Genomic DNA, 19,771 nt, shown 5'->3' on the forward strand with positions numbered 1-19,771 from the left:
TTGAAAATTCCAGAAATTAACATAAATAACAAAAAGAGAGAGAGAGAGAGAGAGAGAGAGATGAAAATTATAAGAGTAATAAAAGGAAAATCATGAGTAATACAAGAAAGTCATTTCAGAGTTACAATTCCATATATTTAAATCTTATTTGTATTATTATGGATATAAAGACTTAAAAAAAAACAATAAAATTAAGGATTCATGAGATTCTTCAATTTTAAAGATATTTATTTCAGGCAATCCAAGGATGAACTAAGCGAATTATGCATCATGAATCATAAAAACCATCTCGATTTTATGGTACCTAATTATTTTTATTCATTTTTCCACTAATACTGCTAAATATTGATTAATTATCTATAATTAATAGCTAAATATTCTTCCCTTTCCTCACTTGACAAAGCAATACTTTCCTCTCTCAAAATCTTCTTCTTAGTGGCAATAAATCTCTCAATTGTAAGCCTAAACTCGTCACTATTCATCTCCAGCATCGACTTTCTCGCGGCGCCCGGAGTATTATAATTAAGGCCACCAGTACGGACTCCAGTCAACGTCTCCCTTCCAATCTCCGTCTCCGATCTTCGAAACACTCGTGGATATTCCCTTTTCTCTTTCCCATGTTTCTCTGATAGCGTCCTCCTGAAAATCTTCTCCTCTTTCAACACTGTAAGATCACGAACTGGATTTTTTCCCATTTCATCAACATTGGCAGCATCGTTAGTTTTCTCGCAGCAAACAATTTGTTTTTCGCCGTCAAGTGTATCTTTCTCACGAACTGGATTCTTCTCTTCTGCTTGAACTGGTTCCTCTTGCAGCGATGAAACAACAAGCTGTTTGTCCTCTCCGGTGGTTGTTTTCCACCGAGGAGAGGAGGTGGAGAAGGAAACGTACTCGTCATAGATATCGGCTTGGATTGGAGTGTCGCTTTGGTCATTGTTGCTGGGTGTTGTAGATGAAAGGTAGAGGACGATTAGAATAAAAACGTTTGCAAGCACAAAAGCATAGATTTTCTGGTTAAAAAAGGAGAGATAACGAGAGGCTGCATGTGTTATGACAGGGAAGCAAGAGAAGGAGCACCAAAGCAAGACTAAAGCTCCCACAGTTTCCAAGAAGCAGTAAAGGTTTCTCTTTCTGTTGTACCTTCTCATAGCATCGGCTTTCCCAGCCTTCACTTTGTCAAATATTTCAAAGGAACTAGACATTTTTGGTTTGTGGGGTTTTGATCTGAAAGAAGCCAATTGATAAGGAACGGCAATCGGAGGCTATGAAAGAGACATAGATATAGAGAGAGCGAGAGAGTAAAGAGAGCTTGTAAGGGGCTTTGGCGTTGCTCGGAGAAAAGGGTTCTTGCAGAGAAGGAAAGCGAGAGAAAATAGGGATACAGAGAGGGATAGCAGGGATTCTGACTGAGATAGCTAACTCTTTTTTGGTACAGTCTTGCCTTACTGGTCTGGTTCTTGTTGAAGTTCTTGGAGGAAAGTTGAAATTGGAATACAGATAGATCTCTCGGGGGGTGGGAGGGGAGGGAGGCTTTTATAGAGAATAATTAGTCTTCCCATTCTATGATACAGAGATTTATAAATGCGAACAAAAATCAATTAATAAAGGGGAGAGAGTCCGAACAACGAGGGCCGAAACTTCGACCAGAAGAGGGTCTATGGGCAAGTATGTGCAGAAGAGATGCATGGCATGGACAATTGGCACGGAAGGTCTCCATCAACTGTTGTGTCGTGGCCTATAATCTCTCCATATTTAATATTACTCCTTCCTAACAGTGGGCTGTCTGTTTTTTTTTTTTTTTAATTATTTCTTTTACTTTTTTTCATAGTTTCTCATTTTGATAGAGGACACGTGGATTGCAATCTTGCCGCTTTCCATTTTGGCTGGAGGATATAAATAATTGCAAATTGCAAACTTACCATTTTAATCCTTTAATTAATTGCGAAGGGCAAGATCCTTCACAAACTAAATTGATTCAAGTGAATAAATTGATGTGATTTATAAGAATAAAAATAAAGTAATATAGTAATATCTTTTTTTAACATTAATAAAATACAATCAAAGTTCATAAATAGAAATGAAAATCATATTTATATAGTTCAATTAAAATAGACGTTGTCCTAGTGTAGGTACTTTAAGTTCTAGTTTCCTGAATAAAAATAAAAATAAAATTCACTTTTGATAAGTATATATTTTTTCCTCTATTTGTATTTTCCTCTCTTAAGAATTGCCATAAAATTATACTTGTTTTTATATAGGAATAAAATTATACTTAACTATTGCTGGTTTCTATTAGAGAGGAATAAAATTATACTTAACTATTGCTGGTTTCTATTAGAGAGGAATAAAATTATACTTAACTATTGCTGGTTTCTATTAGAGTGCTGGAGAATTTCTTAAACAATAATGTTATATAGACAAACAAACTTGAAATTTTTTAATACAAATACATGCAATAATATTTTTTTTCTTATGAAAACTAATAATTTATTATTAGGGTATATGTACTTTATTCTTAATTAGTTGACCGATTAGTATGTGATTTTGATATAAAAAAATTATATGCGATGATGTTTCAAAATCTAGTACACTCAGGTATAAGGTTTTTTGGTGTTTGGACAATGAGTAATCATATATTCATGTTAATATTTCATTTTTTAAAGTTTAAGAAATAGATAATTGATGGTAGAAGGTCTAACAACTGCAAAACAATCTATTTTGGTGGGGTCTAGAGATCTTTAGATAATGAAGTCAATAGCTTATAAAAAAAATGGATTGCAATACATGAGAGAATGAATATTAAAACTCAAGAACAAGAGTGTTTGTTTTTATTTTGGTAAGATAAATACTCTAAGATTTAGAAGTATTAGTGTCTATAGAATAAAAATTGTCAGGCCTTTACCTGAGTGGTTCAGCGGGTGTTTATAACTCCTGAACCTTATCGTTTGACTGAAGTAAAGGGGTTAGAAAGTCATTTTTTTATGATAACATTAATGAGGAAAAAATATCTCATACATGATATTAATAAGATGAAAATATAATAGGTTCTTAGGATATTTTTTATACACCTTTGAGTGTAGGGAGACGAAAATCCCTAACATTAATATTTTATATTTAAAGTCATAAGAACAAACAAACGGAACCTAATAACCCAACATGGTGCCTATAATGATCTCCAAATCTTTTAGTCATTTGTGTGTGGGCCACTACCAAACTCATGGTCAATGAGTATGGTAGTGAACTAGACTCATGCCCACTTGAATTTGGCACATAGTTAACTCAAGGATATCGGGTCAAGCAGCACACCAAACTCATGCCCAATTGAGCTTGACACACGGCCAAGTCTAGGGGCAAAGGATCTTGTAGTTTGCTAGACCCTTGTCTAATTGGACTCAACGCGCAGCCAAGCCCAAGAGCTCTAGGTCTAGCTATTCGCCGACTCGTATCCATTTGGGCTCAACACGGTGCCAAACTCACGAGCGGTGAGTCTGGTAGCTCACCAGATCCATATTCGTTTGGGTTCAGCACGTAGTTGAGCTCAAGGACATTGTGTTTGGCTGCTTGTTAGATCTATGTCTATTTGAGCTCAACACATAGCTGAATTAAAAAATATTTGGTCTGACAGCTCGTAAAATCAATATCTGTTTGGGATCAACACAACTGAACTCAAGAACATTTAACCTACAAACAAGTTAGACTCATATTAAAACTAGAGATGTTGGACATGGATCCAAACCCCATTCACATGTTATTGGATTATCACCTTGTATTTGTATTTTTGAACAAATACCTAGGCTTTTTCATAAAGCAAGAAAACTACCGTGTACCGACTCATCAATTTGTATATCATTTTACTTTCTCATATTGCAATCAGCAATCTTATCATTCTCAAAATCATTGAAGCGTGGATAGATTCAGTACTCTTATATAAATATAAATTGCAATGTTTCCATTCCCCATTTTGATAGAAGGAAATATATAGAAATTCCAATCTAGATCAATGAAGCGTGGACATGGTATCTGTACGTGTCGGCACATTGCGGGAGTTGATTAGAGTTGAAGATTCCTCTCTTCACAAGCTTTTTCGTTACTGGATCTTGGATTATCGACATTTCCTTTCCTGTTATCTTTTCCGGAGATTGCTTCCCTTAATATTAATGTGTAGTGACTCTTTTTTGGTGAATAATAATGTGCAATGAACTTATTTAGGGTTTCCTTATGGTTAATTATTCAACAACTACATTTGGAACACCCCTTCCATGCAATGTATTTTATTAAACTTGATTTTGTTTAGCCGTTCAACTCAAGACTCAACAAACTTATTTTTAATTTGAATCGAAGTGATAAAAAAATAAAGTTATAAATTATTTAGTTTGACAAAGTTAATCAGGCTAATTAATTCATGATTTTATTTATCTGGTAAAATTAACTCTAATATAATTTTTATTTTTTTTAAAAAAATAATATCATTTTTATTTTTTATAAAAAAGTAATTAATCCGAGTTAACTTAAACAACTAATCCAACTATGATTATATTTAATTACTATGCAATATGCATATATGCACTCACCTCAAAGAATCTTATCTGAGTTTATAAAATTATTTTGCATTTTATTAATCTCTTACTTGAAACTCCACTTGAAAGTATCGTCTTCAGGATTCTAAGAAAAGTGGGTGGAAATTAAGAATGGAAGTGGACTATCCCCATTTTGTAAGTCAATAATTGTTCTTATGATCAAAGTTTGATATAAAAAAAACTGCTTTATTTATAAATATGACAATGCCAAACAAACTTGAATAAATAATAGACTAGTGACTTTATGGCATGAATTGAATGATACAAATAAAATATTTTAATTTTTATAACCAGTAATATTGAATTATGAATTTTATTAAATATAAATAAATCTACAATCATGTGAGTAAAACCTTTTAATTTCATCATTAAATTTTTGCCTTTAGCCTCGGGACACATATGAAAAACCCCCAAGTATATTATAAATTGAAGAGCCAACTTCATCAAAACTTGATGTTTAGCACAATTTTTGTTTATGTTTTTAGGTATTTTTTAAAAGAGTTTTTAACTTGAAAATTATTAAATATATTTTTTGAAGTATTTTTTAATGATCTTGACGTGTTAATATAAAAAAATCTGAAAAAAAATTATTTTAACATATTTTCAAGATAAAAGCTATTTTGAAAAACATTATGCATTACAATTTCAAACACTCTAAAATTATTATTTTTGTTTAGTTTAACGTGGGTGTCCGGGCCAGCTTGCGCGCATCTCGACTAATCCCACATACCCTGAAATTAACAACCATGTAACCCTCCAGTGGCCATTATATGAGCAACCACATGGCTCGAACCTGAAACTACAAAGGAAACAAACCTCTTGGTCTCAAACTATTACCACTGGGCCACCACTTGCACATGTAATATTGATGAATGATTGATTTATTTTTATACTCATTTAAAAAATATCATAATATAGTGGGATTAAAGTATTCAATGCATGATTCGTAGGATAATGAATTCCACACAACTCCATGTGAATTCATGCCATAATTAATATTATTAGAAATTCCTTCAATATCATAATATTCAGCCAATGACGTCGCTGCCATAAAAATAAATCTTTACCGGGATGCTAAATGCAATGCATCACATGTTCTAATGCAGATGATTTCCCGAAGATTCAAATTCAATCAGCGTGCTAGCTTTACTTTTGTCTGTTTGGTTGTGGAGTAAATTAAATGAAAAAAAAAAGGAGCAGATAGAAAATATATATTAACTAGAAAGAAAAGGCAATTGGGTTCGTGATCAAAGTGAATAGTTTAGCACTGGGCACATGGGAAATTCATGAGCTCTAAGAAAAGGACACAAAGTAGATACATACAAGGTCATGGGACCTCATGAACTCGTGGTTTTGTCGAGGAAGATGATGAAACCCATGAAATATTGATTCACTAATCCAGATATTACCCAGTGAGCCGGAAAGGTATTCAATGTATAGCTGTTAAACCCTTCCCGTCCCAATATCTTAACCCGATAATTATTCTATCTAGAATCTAGATCGAGTTTGCTTTAGAATCATTATGGATGTTGACTTGTTCAAATCTGAATGACATAAACCAGACCAAATTCAGATGAGACAATGCTCTGTTAATTCAAAAAATTATATTAAAATTAATTCAGATTAACCTTGCAACTCAGCCTCAACTGGGTCGGACATCTAACATGAGCATAAAGACTATGCTTTAATGATCACACACCGCTTGCTAAGCTAAGCGCTGCAACACTTTTTAGGGCTCGGGAAGTGACCAGGACCAGCAGCTGTGCAGGTAGAGAAGGGAGGGAACTATCACATGACTCCCTGGAACCTGCTGCAAAAAGGCCAAAAAAATAAAAGTAAACAAGTATTTCTCCAATGGGAAATGAGATTCAATTTGACAGTCAGGCTGTTCAGGTGAGTCCAGAGAAAGAAATTTGGATGTTGCTAGCCACATGCACAAGCAACACATACCATTCCCTCATTTTATTTTATTTCTTTTTCTTGATTCCATGGGATTCATCAACGGCCTTTTTTTAATTATTTTTTCGGAGTTCAGATTCAACAACTTCCCGTTAGGTATTTATTAGAATTACTTTCCTTTTATTTCTTTTGCTTTTCTTCTTCTTCTTTTTTCTAATGGAGGTAACCAAACTGTTAAATAAAGGAAAATGATAATAAATTAGGGGGGGAAACCAGGTATAATTACCAAAAACCACCTGTAGAAAAAGATTTTACCCAGAAAACTATTCAAAAGTCACTTTTACATCTATGAAATTCAAAACAATTTTTTTTTTATACAAAGGACCCACACATCTAATCTAACCATTATGCTAAAGAAGGAGAATGGCAATGAGTTGGAAAAAAAGCAAAATAAAAGCACAGTGGCTTGTTTCAATTGAAATATTTTAGTCTTCCAAAAGCACCATTGCACGGGCTGGCGGTGGAGAGAGGAGCTTTTAGAAACAGAACCATGGCACGTTGCAAGTGCAAGTGCAAGTGACAGAGATATTGGTAACTCCGGAAATCTAGGAAAATTAAAATTACTAGATATATATATCTCTTTGTCGATACCAACTTTTGGCATCCTGATTAAAAAAAGGGTGAGATTAGGTGAAGGCTATGTTTGATTGATATTAAAAAAAAAAAAAGAGAGAAGAAAATGGTTGATAAAATTATTTGTTTGCGAAAGGAAAAGGTTAAGTCATTGGGGCCCAAAGAAATAAATAAATAAAAGTTAATAATGCATCTCTAGGGTTTATTTGGAGAACCTATCTCATTCAATTACATGTAAGCCTTTTTCCAAGCCACCAGTCTTAGAGCGAGATTCAGTCTTATAGCGTTTTAGAGAGGGTAGTTTTAATAATAATTATTTTTTAAAATATTTTTAATTTAAAAATATATTAAAATAATATTTTTTTATTTTTTAAAAATTATTTTTAATATCAGCGTATCAAAATAATCTAAAAATATCAAAAAAAAATTAATTTAAAATTAAAAAAATTAAAAAAATTCTTTAATTTTTTAAAACAGTACCTCTGACCTTGAAATCATATTGCCTGCCACTTGAAGTTGCAATAGTTATCTTTGTTACCGAAACACTATAGGAACAAAAAAAAAAAAAACACTTTGCTCTTGAGTTAATTTGGTGATTATAGTTAAATCTAGAGGTCAAATCAGTATAAAATTTAAATCACGAATTAAATAAGTTAATCTAAATTAATTTGTATCGATAATTTTTTTAAGTTAAAACAATATTGTTTTGAATTTTTTAAAGTTAATTTGGGTTTTAATTATTTAAATCGGGTCTAAGATTGAACTACAAAATCGATTAGGTTAAACCAAATCAATTTTAAATTGTATTTTTTACAATCGACACGAGCCATGAGGCAGGTGAATTGGATCTTAAATCCATATGCTAGGGTATTTGTAATTGTGCAAGGGCAATTCACACATGCCTTTTAATTTAACATTTTTTTAATTCAGTGGTTAGTTTCTTAAGATATTAAATTTTCTTTTTCAATTGTATAAAGTTTATGAACAATATTATGATAGATTCAGTATACCTACTAATTTCTCAAACTTGACATGTCCACTTGCAATCTTGGACTAAGAGCGTGTTTGGCAGTGTGGTTGCGGGTGCTTTTCAAATAACTTTTCGTGCCAAAATGCATGCCAACGATGTTTTTTTATTTTTTAAAAATCATTTTTGACATCAGCACATCAAAACGATCCAAAACGTACAAACCATATTAAATTTTAGCAAAAAAAAAAAACAAAAAATTTTCAAATTTTTTGGGAACGCGGCCGCAGCCGCGTTCCCAAACGGTCCCTAAGCTTCTAAGAGTGATCGAGGCTAGCAAGGCATATAGAAAATATTCACCAACCCTGCATGTTTGGATTAACTAATTCATGGGTTCTGAAAGAGAGTATGCATTATAAGATCATTAGTCACAGTCATGCTAACTTTTTGTTTGCGTAATAAACTTTGACTAGGCAGAAAACAGCCAACGGTTCGGGAACACAAGTCTTGCATAGATTAGAGAACGAATAAATTAAAAAGAGCATCGAGGTCTCCTCTACATCTTAGTTTTGACAAGCAAGAGATTTCGTGGAAAATTATATTAGATTTTCTTATTTTCTTCACATTCTTATATTGAAATAAGCTGTCCCTGTCATTTTTGTTGGTTGTGAAAACCTTGGTCGGTTACAATTAAGTTAAAATATGAAGCTAACAAGTAAGGAATTTGAAGATATCATGTGATTGTTTAGATAAAATCTTATCTTGAATGTCCTAACTCGTGGCATTCCTAGGAGCTTGCCCCCTTCAAGAAGAAAAAATAAAGAAAGAAGGTGAAGAGGGGGAGAGATGAAAAGGTCATTGCTTTTGTTAACTTTAGACTAGATAAGACTACAATGGTAGATATTGGATAAGAACACAGAGTATTTCTACGATTCTCTTATCTTTTCTGATGAAGAAATTATCCATCGTGTAGGTTTTTGCAAGATTTGCCTGTTCTTTCAATATTTTACTGCTCAATGATGGAAGATCCAGCAGAGAATTAACTACAATTTCTTTCTTTTTCACAATTAAATGAAGAAATATGACTTGAAAATGGGTATAATTTCGTGATATATATTACGCGGTTCATCGAGTTTTTTTCTTTTCTTTGAGAATTGACAGAGTGGAAATAAAAGTCTAGTCGCGAAGAAGATTCCACTTTGCCGTGAGCTGAAGTGCTGGAGTGAAGAAGGCGCAGCAATTATAATTGCAGTCAACTCTTGTGTTCCTTGGATGTGCTATGTGTCAAAATCATGAACCTTGTGCTCTACGATGTGTCAGATTAGCATGTTTTCTTCTAGCCGAAGGAGTGAAGCATACTCTGCCAGATAATCCATAATAAGCTTCGTATCTGACTGCTAAGATTTTTATATCTTTGTTTTTAACACTTCAATTGAATATATTACTATATATTTTTATATCTAATCTCTTTTAATTTTATTTTATAAAATTCCATAGAGAAACGAGGCACAGAATAAGTAAGCAATTATTCACTACCAACGAAGCCCATGACCCAAGAAAAAGTAGCTCTACTTTGCCGATACAGGCTATATAGATTTCCTTGATCCAAGCAAATGGGCACCGCCGCATCACTTGGAGGCTGTTTGACATTGCATTTCTACATGTGTTTTGAGTATGTCTTGACAGTTTGTTTGGCATGAAAAATTTGAAGACGCTCGACCAATCCTTTCTCTCCTCCATAGCATGAAACTGTATGTAATAAAAAGAAAAAAGAGAAAAAGGCAAAAATCGCCCGAATGGCTCGTGGTGAGGCTGATCGCTCAGAAGAGACGATCGAGAACTCCTTTTTGAAGACTCTGCGTGACTCATTACAAAAGCTCGACTCTACGTGAATGAGTGATCTCTCTGTGCCAATCTTCTTGCATGTGAGATCGTTTAGAGGGTCTCGATGGCCCAGAGGCAATTCCTGTATAATAGAATAGGTCACGCCTCTAACTATTAATTTCGTAAGAGAAGAAGGAAATGTCAAATAAATAATTTTTTTAGTATTTTTTTTTAATAGATTTGATTTGCTGGTGTAAAAATAAAATGAAAAAAATTATTTTGATATATTTTTAAATAAAAAAATACTTTTAAAAAACATTATGTATCAAAATACAAAACACACACTTAATAGTAATACTGTAGCAAATTCATTTTCAATGCCCCGCAAGCATAATAAACAAGTGAAGATCATACCCTTCAAATTTAATTATTTCAAAATTTTTTCGTGACCGTCAATATATAAACATGTGTTTTTTGCTAATAATGAGACGGGTTTCTTCATTATTAAAAAAATTAAAACAGCAATTCATTACTGATTGTTCCCTTAATTTTTTTTCCTTAAAATTTCCCTTTATATTCTTAATGTATCTCTTATAGGTTCTCTCTCGGGCAACGCCACTCGACCTCAATGATAGCCAACACATGTATATTTTTAGTCGCTGCATATCTTCCCTCAATCTTCTTCTTCTTCTTCTTTTTCTTTTTTATAATTGTGAGTGTCCGGACCAGTTTATACACACTTCAACTAATCTCTCGAGATCTTGAAGTTAACAACCATGTAAGCCTCCAGTGACCCTAAGATTTGAAAGACTCGAACTAGTGATCTCTAGGGAGCAAATCCAAGACCCGACCAGTTGAGCTACACCCCTCAATCTTGATTTTATAGGTGATGGAACGGTGCATTTCATACTAAAATTCATTTCCTCACGGGGCTTATGGCTAAAGGAGCGAAGAAAAAAATGACTCGTTATAAAAGCTTGATAAAAGTCAAAATCCATGAGAAGATGGTCCGCCAAATCAAATTCCCTTGGGTTGTGTTACACGCCAGGCCCAAGGACCTGTGGATTTGGTAAAATGTCAGACCTAACTCTCTTTAGCTTGGCTATACACTAAGCCTAAGCACCCGTGGGTCTGGCAAGATACCAAACTCAACTTTATCGTGCTCAACTACACACCAGACCTGGGCGCCTATAGGTCTGGCAAGATGTCAAACCCAACTCCCTTGGACTCGACTACACGCGAGGCCTAAGCGTCTGAAGGTCTAGCAAGATGCTAGACTCAACTCCCTTGGACTCGACTATGAGCCAGGTCCAAGTGCATGTGGGTCTGACATTGTATTCAGTTACGCGCTAAGCCCGAACGCATGTGGATCTAGCGAAATGTCAGGCCTAACTCCTTTATGCTCGATTACAAGCTTGGCCCAAGCACCTAAGAATCTGGCAAGATGCTAGACTCAGCTCCATTAGGCTCGACTATGCATCAGCCCAAGCATTTGTAAGTCTTGTAAGATACCAAACCCAACTTCATTGGTTCAACTTGAGAATGCAAGGCATTGCAAAAGGCTGTTCACGGAGCTTGGCTTGCACAGTTCCCAGGATTTGCATGTTTCTGTTACTTCAACTGTTAATTAAGTCTTGAGCACTATGGCTGGACGATGATCATCCCTACTGTGTGCTTAGTATCTATCAAATAAGCCATCTATGGCCACTAAGGGTTTCATTTATGTCCTTCAAGTCAATCTAAACCGTCCTATCAATGTAATAAATTGTTCTTACGAGTATCCCTTTCTTTTATCTATGATAGTCCTTTGCAAGAGGAAAATAAAAGTTCCACCACCCTTAACTCTTTTCTAGAACATCAACACCCATGAAAGTTGAAAGAAACAGAATATCATCAGAGAGATTAGCACTCACTGTTAACATTTGAAAGGAATTCCATAACATGCTCCATGTATGATGTATCCAACGAGAATGATTTCTACACATGTTTCCATCTAAACAGCGGATCATGCAACAATGCAGAAGTCATATTTTCCTTAAATCTCTCATAAACCTTGTACGATTTGCCTAAATATGTCACAACCCTAAAAAAGAATCCTAACTTATAGTTATCCAGCCAGGTAGATTCCATTTCAATAACTTCTATTCTGCTATAAATCCAGCAACCAATCCAAAAATAAGCACCAGAAGGCGGCATTCCAGTATTGCATCAGCCCAAAAAAAAAAAGGCATTTCATCAAACATTCGTGCATCAATATTACCAAAAACAAAGCCCCCACCCAATAACCCAAACAGTTATCCACGCCTTAAGAATCTACTTCTTCTTGCCCGCTTTACCAGCAACAGATTTTTCCCTGGCGGGCAAAATAAACTCACCTTTAAGTACAGGAATTCCCATAATCTGCGAGAGATCTCCGAGTTTCTTACGAAACTTCTCCACCTGGTCAGCATCTGCAAGAACACCAGACCGGTTCCTGAGGTAAAACGGATGGTTGCCTGACCACACATCCACCACGTACTCCTGCTTGGTCCCAGTTGTTGCCATCACTAACTCTCCAATGCAATACACCGTTCCGTCTTCATAGAATTCTAGGCGTATATCTCTCTTCCTGCACGTCAGATGCAGCCCATAACCCCCCGCCCCACTCACCTTCACTTAAAATTTAAAGAAAAAACATTAATGATTTTATGAGTGGGTTTGAGCTCATTATACCTTTTTGATAGGTAGGAGAGGAGGAGCGATCGATTTGATTTGGAGGGATGTGATGGTTAGACTAAGCGCCATTTTTTTGTGTGGAGAAGAGAGAAGAAGGGATGGTGATGGTCTATTTGTTGAAGATAAGGCTGTTTGTGGTCATGGGCTTTTTGGTGTTGATTGGGTCAATTTAGGTAAGTATTTATGATCTTGTTTGGGCCTGGCAGGCCTGTAACGCATCAAAATGTTAGGGTAAGTAATTCGAAGAAGTTAAGAACTCTTTTTTTTTTTTTTAATTATCTTCTCTTGATTATCTTTTATATCTTGAAAATGTTTAAAAATCATAGATAAATTTTATAGTGGGCTTTTAGCTGCGTTAATGCTTTTACCTGTATAGCAGTTATAATTATTTTTTAAAGTATTTTTTATTTGAAAATATATTAAAATAATATTTTTTATTTTTAAAAATTATTTTTAACATCAGCACATCAAAATGATCTAAAAACACTAAAAAAATATTAATTTGAAGCAAAGAAAAAAATTAAAAAATTAAAATTTTTTAAAATTGCTTTTAAAATATAAAAACAAATATGGTATTATTTATATGAATGGAGGTGAGTTCTAGGATTTGATTTTTTATTCTTGCCATTCAACGAATAAAAAAATTCGTAAATAAGATATTGGGTTCAATTCCTCGTGTCATTCAAAGAATCAAGGGAAAAAAAAATAAAAAAAATAATTATGAAGAAATTTTACACGTAATCATAGAGGTTAATAAAGGTTAAGTTGTTAAATATCATATTTTACTATAAATTAATTTGAAAGTTAAAAAAATGGAAAGTAAAAAAAAAATCCATTATCCATCATTTAAGAGTAGAATTTGTTTACGATCCAAGAGTTCTTTCAACCTAGTGCTATAAATGTCAATAAATATCATTTTCTATTAAATATCATGTCTCTTTTCTTTTTTTAATTTTTTCCTTTTTCATTACAAATTTTCTTATTTTTTAATTATTCTAGCCTATTTTATTGGATAAATAATTAAGTGTATCAATAAATTACAATATTGTTATTTATAAAAATTATTAAAATAGATTCCACCAAAAACATTAAAAAAATGTCTCTCCTATTAAACAAATTATTTTCTTAATCCTTTCTTTTCTCTCATTTTTATATCTATTTTTCTCATATACTGTAAATATACCATTAATTATAAATTAAGTAACATGATTTTTTATTTATTTATCATGTATCGTAGTTGTAGGAGCTTTTATTGTTTTGGGTAGTAAGAAATAGTTATCCCACGGTAAAAAATTAAAAAACATTTCATAGGATTAGGTTATGAAAAAAAAATATATAAAGTCAAATATTCACAAATTAACTTTATATTTTTTAGGTTTATTTAAAAAATAAAAAAAAATCAGATTTCACCCAGTTTTTGGTTGATCCGGCAGGTCACCTGGGTTTTATTGGGTTAATTGCAAGCCCAGGTTTAGAGCATTTAAAACTCGACCTTATGGAAAAGCTAGGAAACATTTAATAGGAATGTAGAATATAAAAAAATAAACGAGGCTATATATATATATATATATATATATATATATATATATATATAAAGTTAGATCTCACCTGTATTACACCGGTCATATATATAAAGTTAGATCTCACCTGTATTACACCGGTCACCCAAGTTTTACTGAACTAATTACAAGTTGGAGTTTAAATCATTTAAAACCTGATTAAGATTTCAAATCACTCGAGTCCCATATTAATCCGCCGGAGGACCAAGTTTTCTATCAATGGTTTTTGTTTCCTACCAGTCGATATCCTCTTCCACATCAGTGTGAGCAATATAGTCACTATCACCCATCTTATCTCTCTCGACAATAAGAAATATCAATAGACTTGTAATTATCAAGTGTTTTGGGCCATAAATGGCCACATTCTCATGAATCGGTGGACGAGGCGACGAGGCCACGCGGGGGCTGCCACTATGTATTTGTGTATAATTCATGGTTATCAGACTTCATTCAAGGTTGATCCAATTAAGAAGTTGGGTTATCAATTATATCTTGAATTAATTTGAATTAATTCTGAAAAATTATAAAAAATTAATATTATATATAAAAAAATTATAAAATAATATATGTAAATTATATATATTTGAAATTTAAAAAAAAATTCAAAAAGTTTTTTATCACACATTAATAAAATACTATATTAGTATGTTATTTTTTAAAATTAAAATATTTAAACTAAAATGATTTTTTATTTCACATTAAAAAAACATAACTTTTTTTTTTCTGAATATGAAATATATATACTAAAACTTCAAATCTCACATTGAAAAAATAATTTTTTTTTTATGAACATAGAGTATATATATTAAAAAGCTTCAAATCCCACGTTTAAAAAATATAATATTTTTCTAATATTTATATAGTGAATTTTGAAAATAGTTAATAACCACCTAAAAAAATATAAAAAAAGGGGGTCTCTAGCATAGTTATTAAACTCGGACTGGCCCGGTAGGTCGACCTGGTGGCTGGACTGGTCCAGGTAAAGCAAAAACCGGGATATAAAAAAACTAGGGGTGATCATTTTCGGTTCGGTTTTTACCTATTAAAACAACCAAACTGAAATTTTATAAAATATATAAAAAAATAAACTGAAACTGGTTTCAACCGATCGGTTTTGGTTTGGTTTAGTTTGATGCGATTCAGTTCGGTTTGGTTATTTTATATTAAAAACTAAAAATTATATTGTTTTAGGGTTTTTTAACGGGTTCTTTTTGGTTTGGTTTTTTCTGGTTCGGTTTGGTTTATTTCTTAACTCAACCAGTTCGGTTCGGTTTTTTTATTTTAGAATTATAAAACCAAAACCAAACTGATTTTTTTAAAATATTATAATCAGTTTTTTTTTCATGATTCGTTTTTTTCTGTTAATTTTTCTAGTTTTCTCGGTTTAAAAACAAAGAAAGATATCGAGTGAAGCACCCCGTATAAGGGAACTTGTGCACAGTGACACTGAATTTGAAGTGGGGTTTTCTCGAGTATTTTCGTCTGCATACATGCAATTTGCCGAACAGCAATATCTTTCCAGCTGCATTTTCAGATTCTTTGGCCCATGCAATCATGATTTCTTGATTTGGCCAGGATTTTTATGTGTTTAAGACGTTGTTACCAACGTCATGATATGATCAAAATTGCTGAGTAACCAAAATAGACGTACGGGTCCTTCAACCGTCATAGCTTTTGAGACTACTTTATATCTAACCTTACTTTAAGCTTATTATTAGTTAAGATTGATGAATTAAGGAGATTAAAATATCTCTTCACACGACTTCTAAATCATGTCCTTTTACTTTAATTTATAATTCAAAAACTATATTTTATAAATAATACATAATTCGATTCATATGTAAGCGAAATAAATTGAAACAACTTTAAGTTATAAGTATATTTATAAGTTATTGATTGAAATTAAAAGCTATTTTAACCAATTTATTCAAATCAAGATTTAAAAAATAAGAAAAGGAATGGTTGCACAAGACAAGATTCATCGCTCATAGCAAACTGGTTTTTCTTCCTTAATTTTCCTCTTTCCTTTCCTTCCTAGACCACAAATATTGTCCGAGCAAGGCGTGTAAGGAGGACAACGGCGATGACAAGTCGAGCAACAATCTCAATACATCGAGCAACCGGTGTGTGGTGGTAGTAAGAGGCCGCAACGTGAACGGTCACCGACGCAGCAAGCACAGTCATGAAACGGAGCACTTGTCTGCATGAACGCACGTTGAGGAGACGCCTTGCTCGATATTATACTCTTACAAGACGACATATGGGATTTTGTAGAGAGAATGATTCCATACCGTTATGCCAAGCTTACGAAAGATCATGTCGGCTCATTAAATTCATAACAAATACTTAAAAAATAGAAGTGGACAGACATCTCTCTCTTCCATAAGAACAAATATCTCTGTGCCTTGGAATTCATGTATCCATTGTCCAAATCCCATTATTATAATTATTATTTTTATGCATGGTGACTCGTGTCGTGCCTTCGATCAATTTGAAAAAAAAATTCGAGCACTCGTAGAGTAGCTAGCTACTAGTTGCTATCCCATGAGAGAAACAGATCTGAAGATTAAGAAAAATCATATTCAAATACATAAAAATAATAAAAATTCATCCATTATGATCAGAAATATATTTTTTAAATTTTCTCTCTTATTTATATTAGTAATTAATTACTTTTGAGCAATGTTTGTAAATAAAAAATTGATGGAATGGGGTAAAGTGGGGGGATGAACATAGAGAGGATGGATGGCTTGCAGCTAACAAAAAAGAAAAAGGAGAGAGTCACTCCATATACAATAGAAAAGACTGAGAAGTATATATAAATGAGAAAATATTAAATATTATATGAATTTCTCCAGTCTCTATTTTATTTTATTTTGTTTTTTTACTAAATGAAAGATACATCTAACCTCTCTCTTTTTTAATCCTTTTCCTCTTGTCTATAATTCTCTCAATCCTTTCTGCCCTTAACGACGAACAATATTAAAGCATAAAACTTATCATCAACTTGGTTCTATTTTGCGTGTAATATTTGATCTGTGTCCATTCAATTCACATACAAAATCACCTTAATAACAATTATAAAATGTTTTTAAAACTTTTTTTTTTGTCTAACGAGTGTTTTTTAATATTTTTAATATGTTGGTGTGAAAAATAAAAAAATATACATGTTAAAAATATTATTTTAATATGTTTTTAATTAAAAATTAATTTTATAGAAGTATCTGTATCTTGTTATCAAATATCCCCTCGTATGTAATAGTTTTTAAATTATAATTTAAAAATATAAATAAAAAAACTATAAATTATAGCTTTTTATCATCAAGGTTTTAATAAAAAAAAATCCAATAAAACTCGTATAAAATCACGAGAAATCAGATACTTTTACGAGAAGGAAAACACAATTTCAATTGCTTCTCCCGTCACCGTAAAAACGGAGTCAAGACCCGTATGAATTCAAATCGCAGACAATGTACTCCCAACGCCACCTCAGGTTCAAGGGACCACAGTCAGTGTGACAAGACGGAGAGGTGCCATCCACGTGGGGTCGTACCATTGCTTAGTGCTTTCTAAAGTAAATATCATCCTCACGTCCATGTCCACCTGTCACACTACAACCAAACATGGCACTCAAAAATCTCCACATTTTCAGCGCCAACGTGATATTTCTCGTAGCCCGAACCCAGAGAATCTGCCCCTTCATGTGAATCAATACCGACCGTACATGTTGTCTGTTTGACAGTAAAAAAATCCAGTTTTGTCGGCTATACTTAAAATAGGTCTCTCGTAACGAAATAATATTTGATTTTGAATCTAAATTCTATATGGTGGCGTGAAGAGTAAAAATGATGGCGTGAAGGATGCATGAGAAATTGAATTTAAAATGAATTGATTTTTTTTTATAAATAAAAAAATTATATCCTGTAAAAACAAAAAATTTATATGTGTTAGATTCTTAAAAAAAAAAAAGTCTACAGTTAAAATTAATTATCAAAATTGTATATATAAATAAACAATTTCAAAAAATATTTAATATTGAAAACTAACTCTACGCTGTTAAAACCTTTTGTAATAGTTTAATTGGTCACATCATCATATGAAGTTTTCAGTTTATATTCTTCGTCGGTGATTTCAATAGTAAAAATGCTGGTAGAAACTTATACATTAGCGAATCATTTTTTTTAATTCTGAATATTTTATCTGTAATTCTATTGGTATATATCAATTGAATTATGGTCGGAATAGTATCCGTCAATAATTATCTCTGTAATTTAACGATATAATTATTTCATCGATAATGTCGTTGTTGTTAAACGAATTTATGATAGTGGTACGTTTCAAAATAATTTTCTATTTAAAAATACATCAAAATTATTTTTTTTTAGATTTTTTTCATTTAAGATATTAGCACATTAAAATCATTAAAAACACTAAAAAAATACTAATATTTTTTTTCTTAAATGCACTTTTTAAAAGCATTTAAAACGCACTCAACACCCTCTAAGAATCTCAATGCTTGAGTTTACATTTTTCACTTACATATTTATTACTTGTGTCTAGCATTTTTACATTTTCTCCTGATTAATGCATGGAGATCACTGTTGCCTGTGGTTGAAAGATGCATGACTGTGTATGTGAATTGCTGGCTCACCCGCCACCCTTCCTCTCAGAGCCGTGGCACGAATACACTGTCAAAGTTGATGACTCTCGCCGTGTTTCTTTACCCATGTGGATTCAAGTGATTAGTTGCTGATGATCTACATATTTCTGGTAGATTTTGCTCGGAATTTGGTGATATATATATGATCCTGATATCACACTACCTGTGAGCTAGGGAAATCAATGAATCATGGCAAACACATTCTAATAATAAATGCTAATTTAATGTTGATTTTAATCAGTAATTAAATAATCTATCCTGATTAATTAAGAATGCATTCCAATGTATGAATTTAAAAAGAAAAAAAAAAGAAATACATTTATATATTGATAGCTATAAGAATCTTTCTTGAGATTTGGTAGCACAGTAAATATAAGTTTCTGTGTCTGTTTAAAAAAACATAGATAGATGATAAAAGAAAAAATTAAATTGAAGACCTATAAAAAATAATAAAATATATTCTTAAATAATCTGATTTTTATTTTATTTTATTTATTATTTTATTCTTTGTGTCTATCTCTCAATATAGTGAGAATGAATAATTACTCATTCTGTACCATAAAGTCTCTGAACTTGTCATACATTCCTTTTAAGATCCTTTTGATGACATTAATTCTTTTTTAATGTTCAAATCATCACTTTAATAAAATTTTAATCAGATCTATATAGTTCAATTTGAGCCCTCTTCTTTGAAAATAAATATTTAATTTGATAGAAATATTATATTAAACACTTCTTAGGATTGAAATAGGAGAGCTAGATAAAGGCACCGTTAGTATTGCTTAAGAGTATGCGCGGTAAATAGATGTTACTTTTCAAAATATTTTTTATTTAATAATAAATTAAGTTTATTTTTTATTTTAAAAAATTATTTATTACACCAACACATCAAAATGATTAAAAAAATAATAATTTAAAGCTAAAAAACTTATATATT

At 32.2% G+C, this 19,771-nt stretch overlaps 1 protein-coding gene and 1 long non-coding RNA gene across 2 annotated transcripts; both read right to left on the reverse strand.

The window, feature by feature from the left end:
- Positions 1–353: 353 nt before the first annotated feature.
- On the reverse strand, positions 354–1,202 carry LOC133694247 (uncharacterized). The gene has a single exon (XM_062115741.1). The coding sequence runs from the start codon at positions 1,200–1,202 to the stop codon at positions 354–356; it is 849 nt and encodes a 282-aa protein (XP_061971725.1).
- A 10,822-nt stretch (positions 1,203–12,024) lies between these two features.
- Positions 12,025–12,944, reverse strand: LOC133694237 (uncharacterized). The gene is made up of 2 exons (XR_009842251.1): positions 12,613–12,944; positions 12,025–12,508 (listed from the first exon to the last, which is right to left on the reverse strand). It is a non-coding gene; the product is annotated as an uncharacterized LOC133694237 (long non-coding RNA).
- Between the last annotated feature and the right edge of the window lie 6,827 nt (positions 12,945–19,771).

This window comes from Populus nigra, chromosome 5 (assembly GCF_951802175.1).
Source record: "Populus nigra chromosome 5, ddPopNigr1.1, whole genome shotgun sequence".
NCBI lineage: Eukaryota > Viridiplantae > Streptophyta > Magnoliopsida > Malpighiales > Salicaceae > Populus > Populus nigra.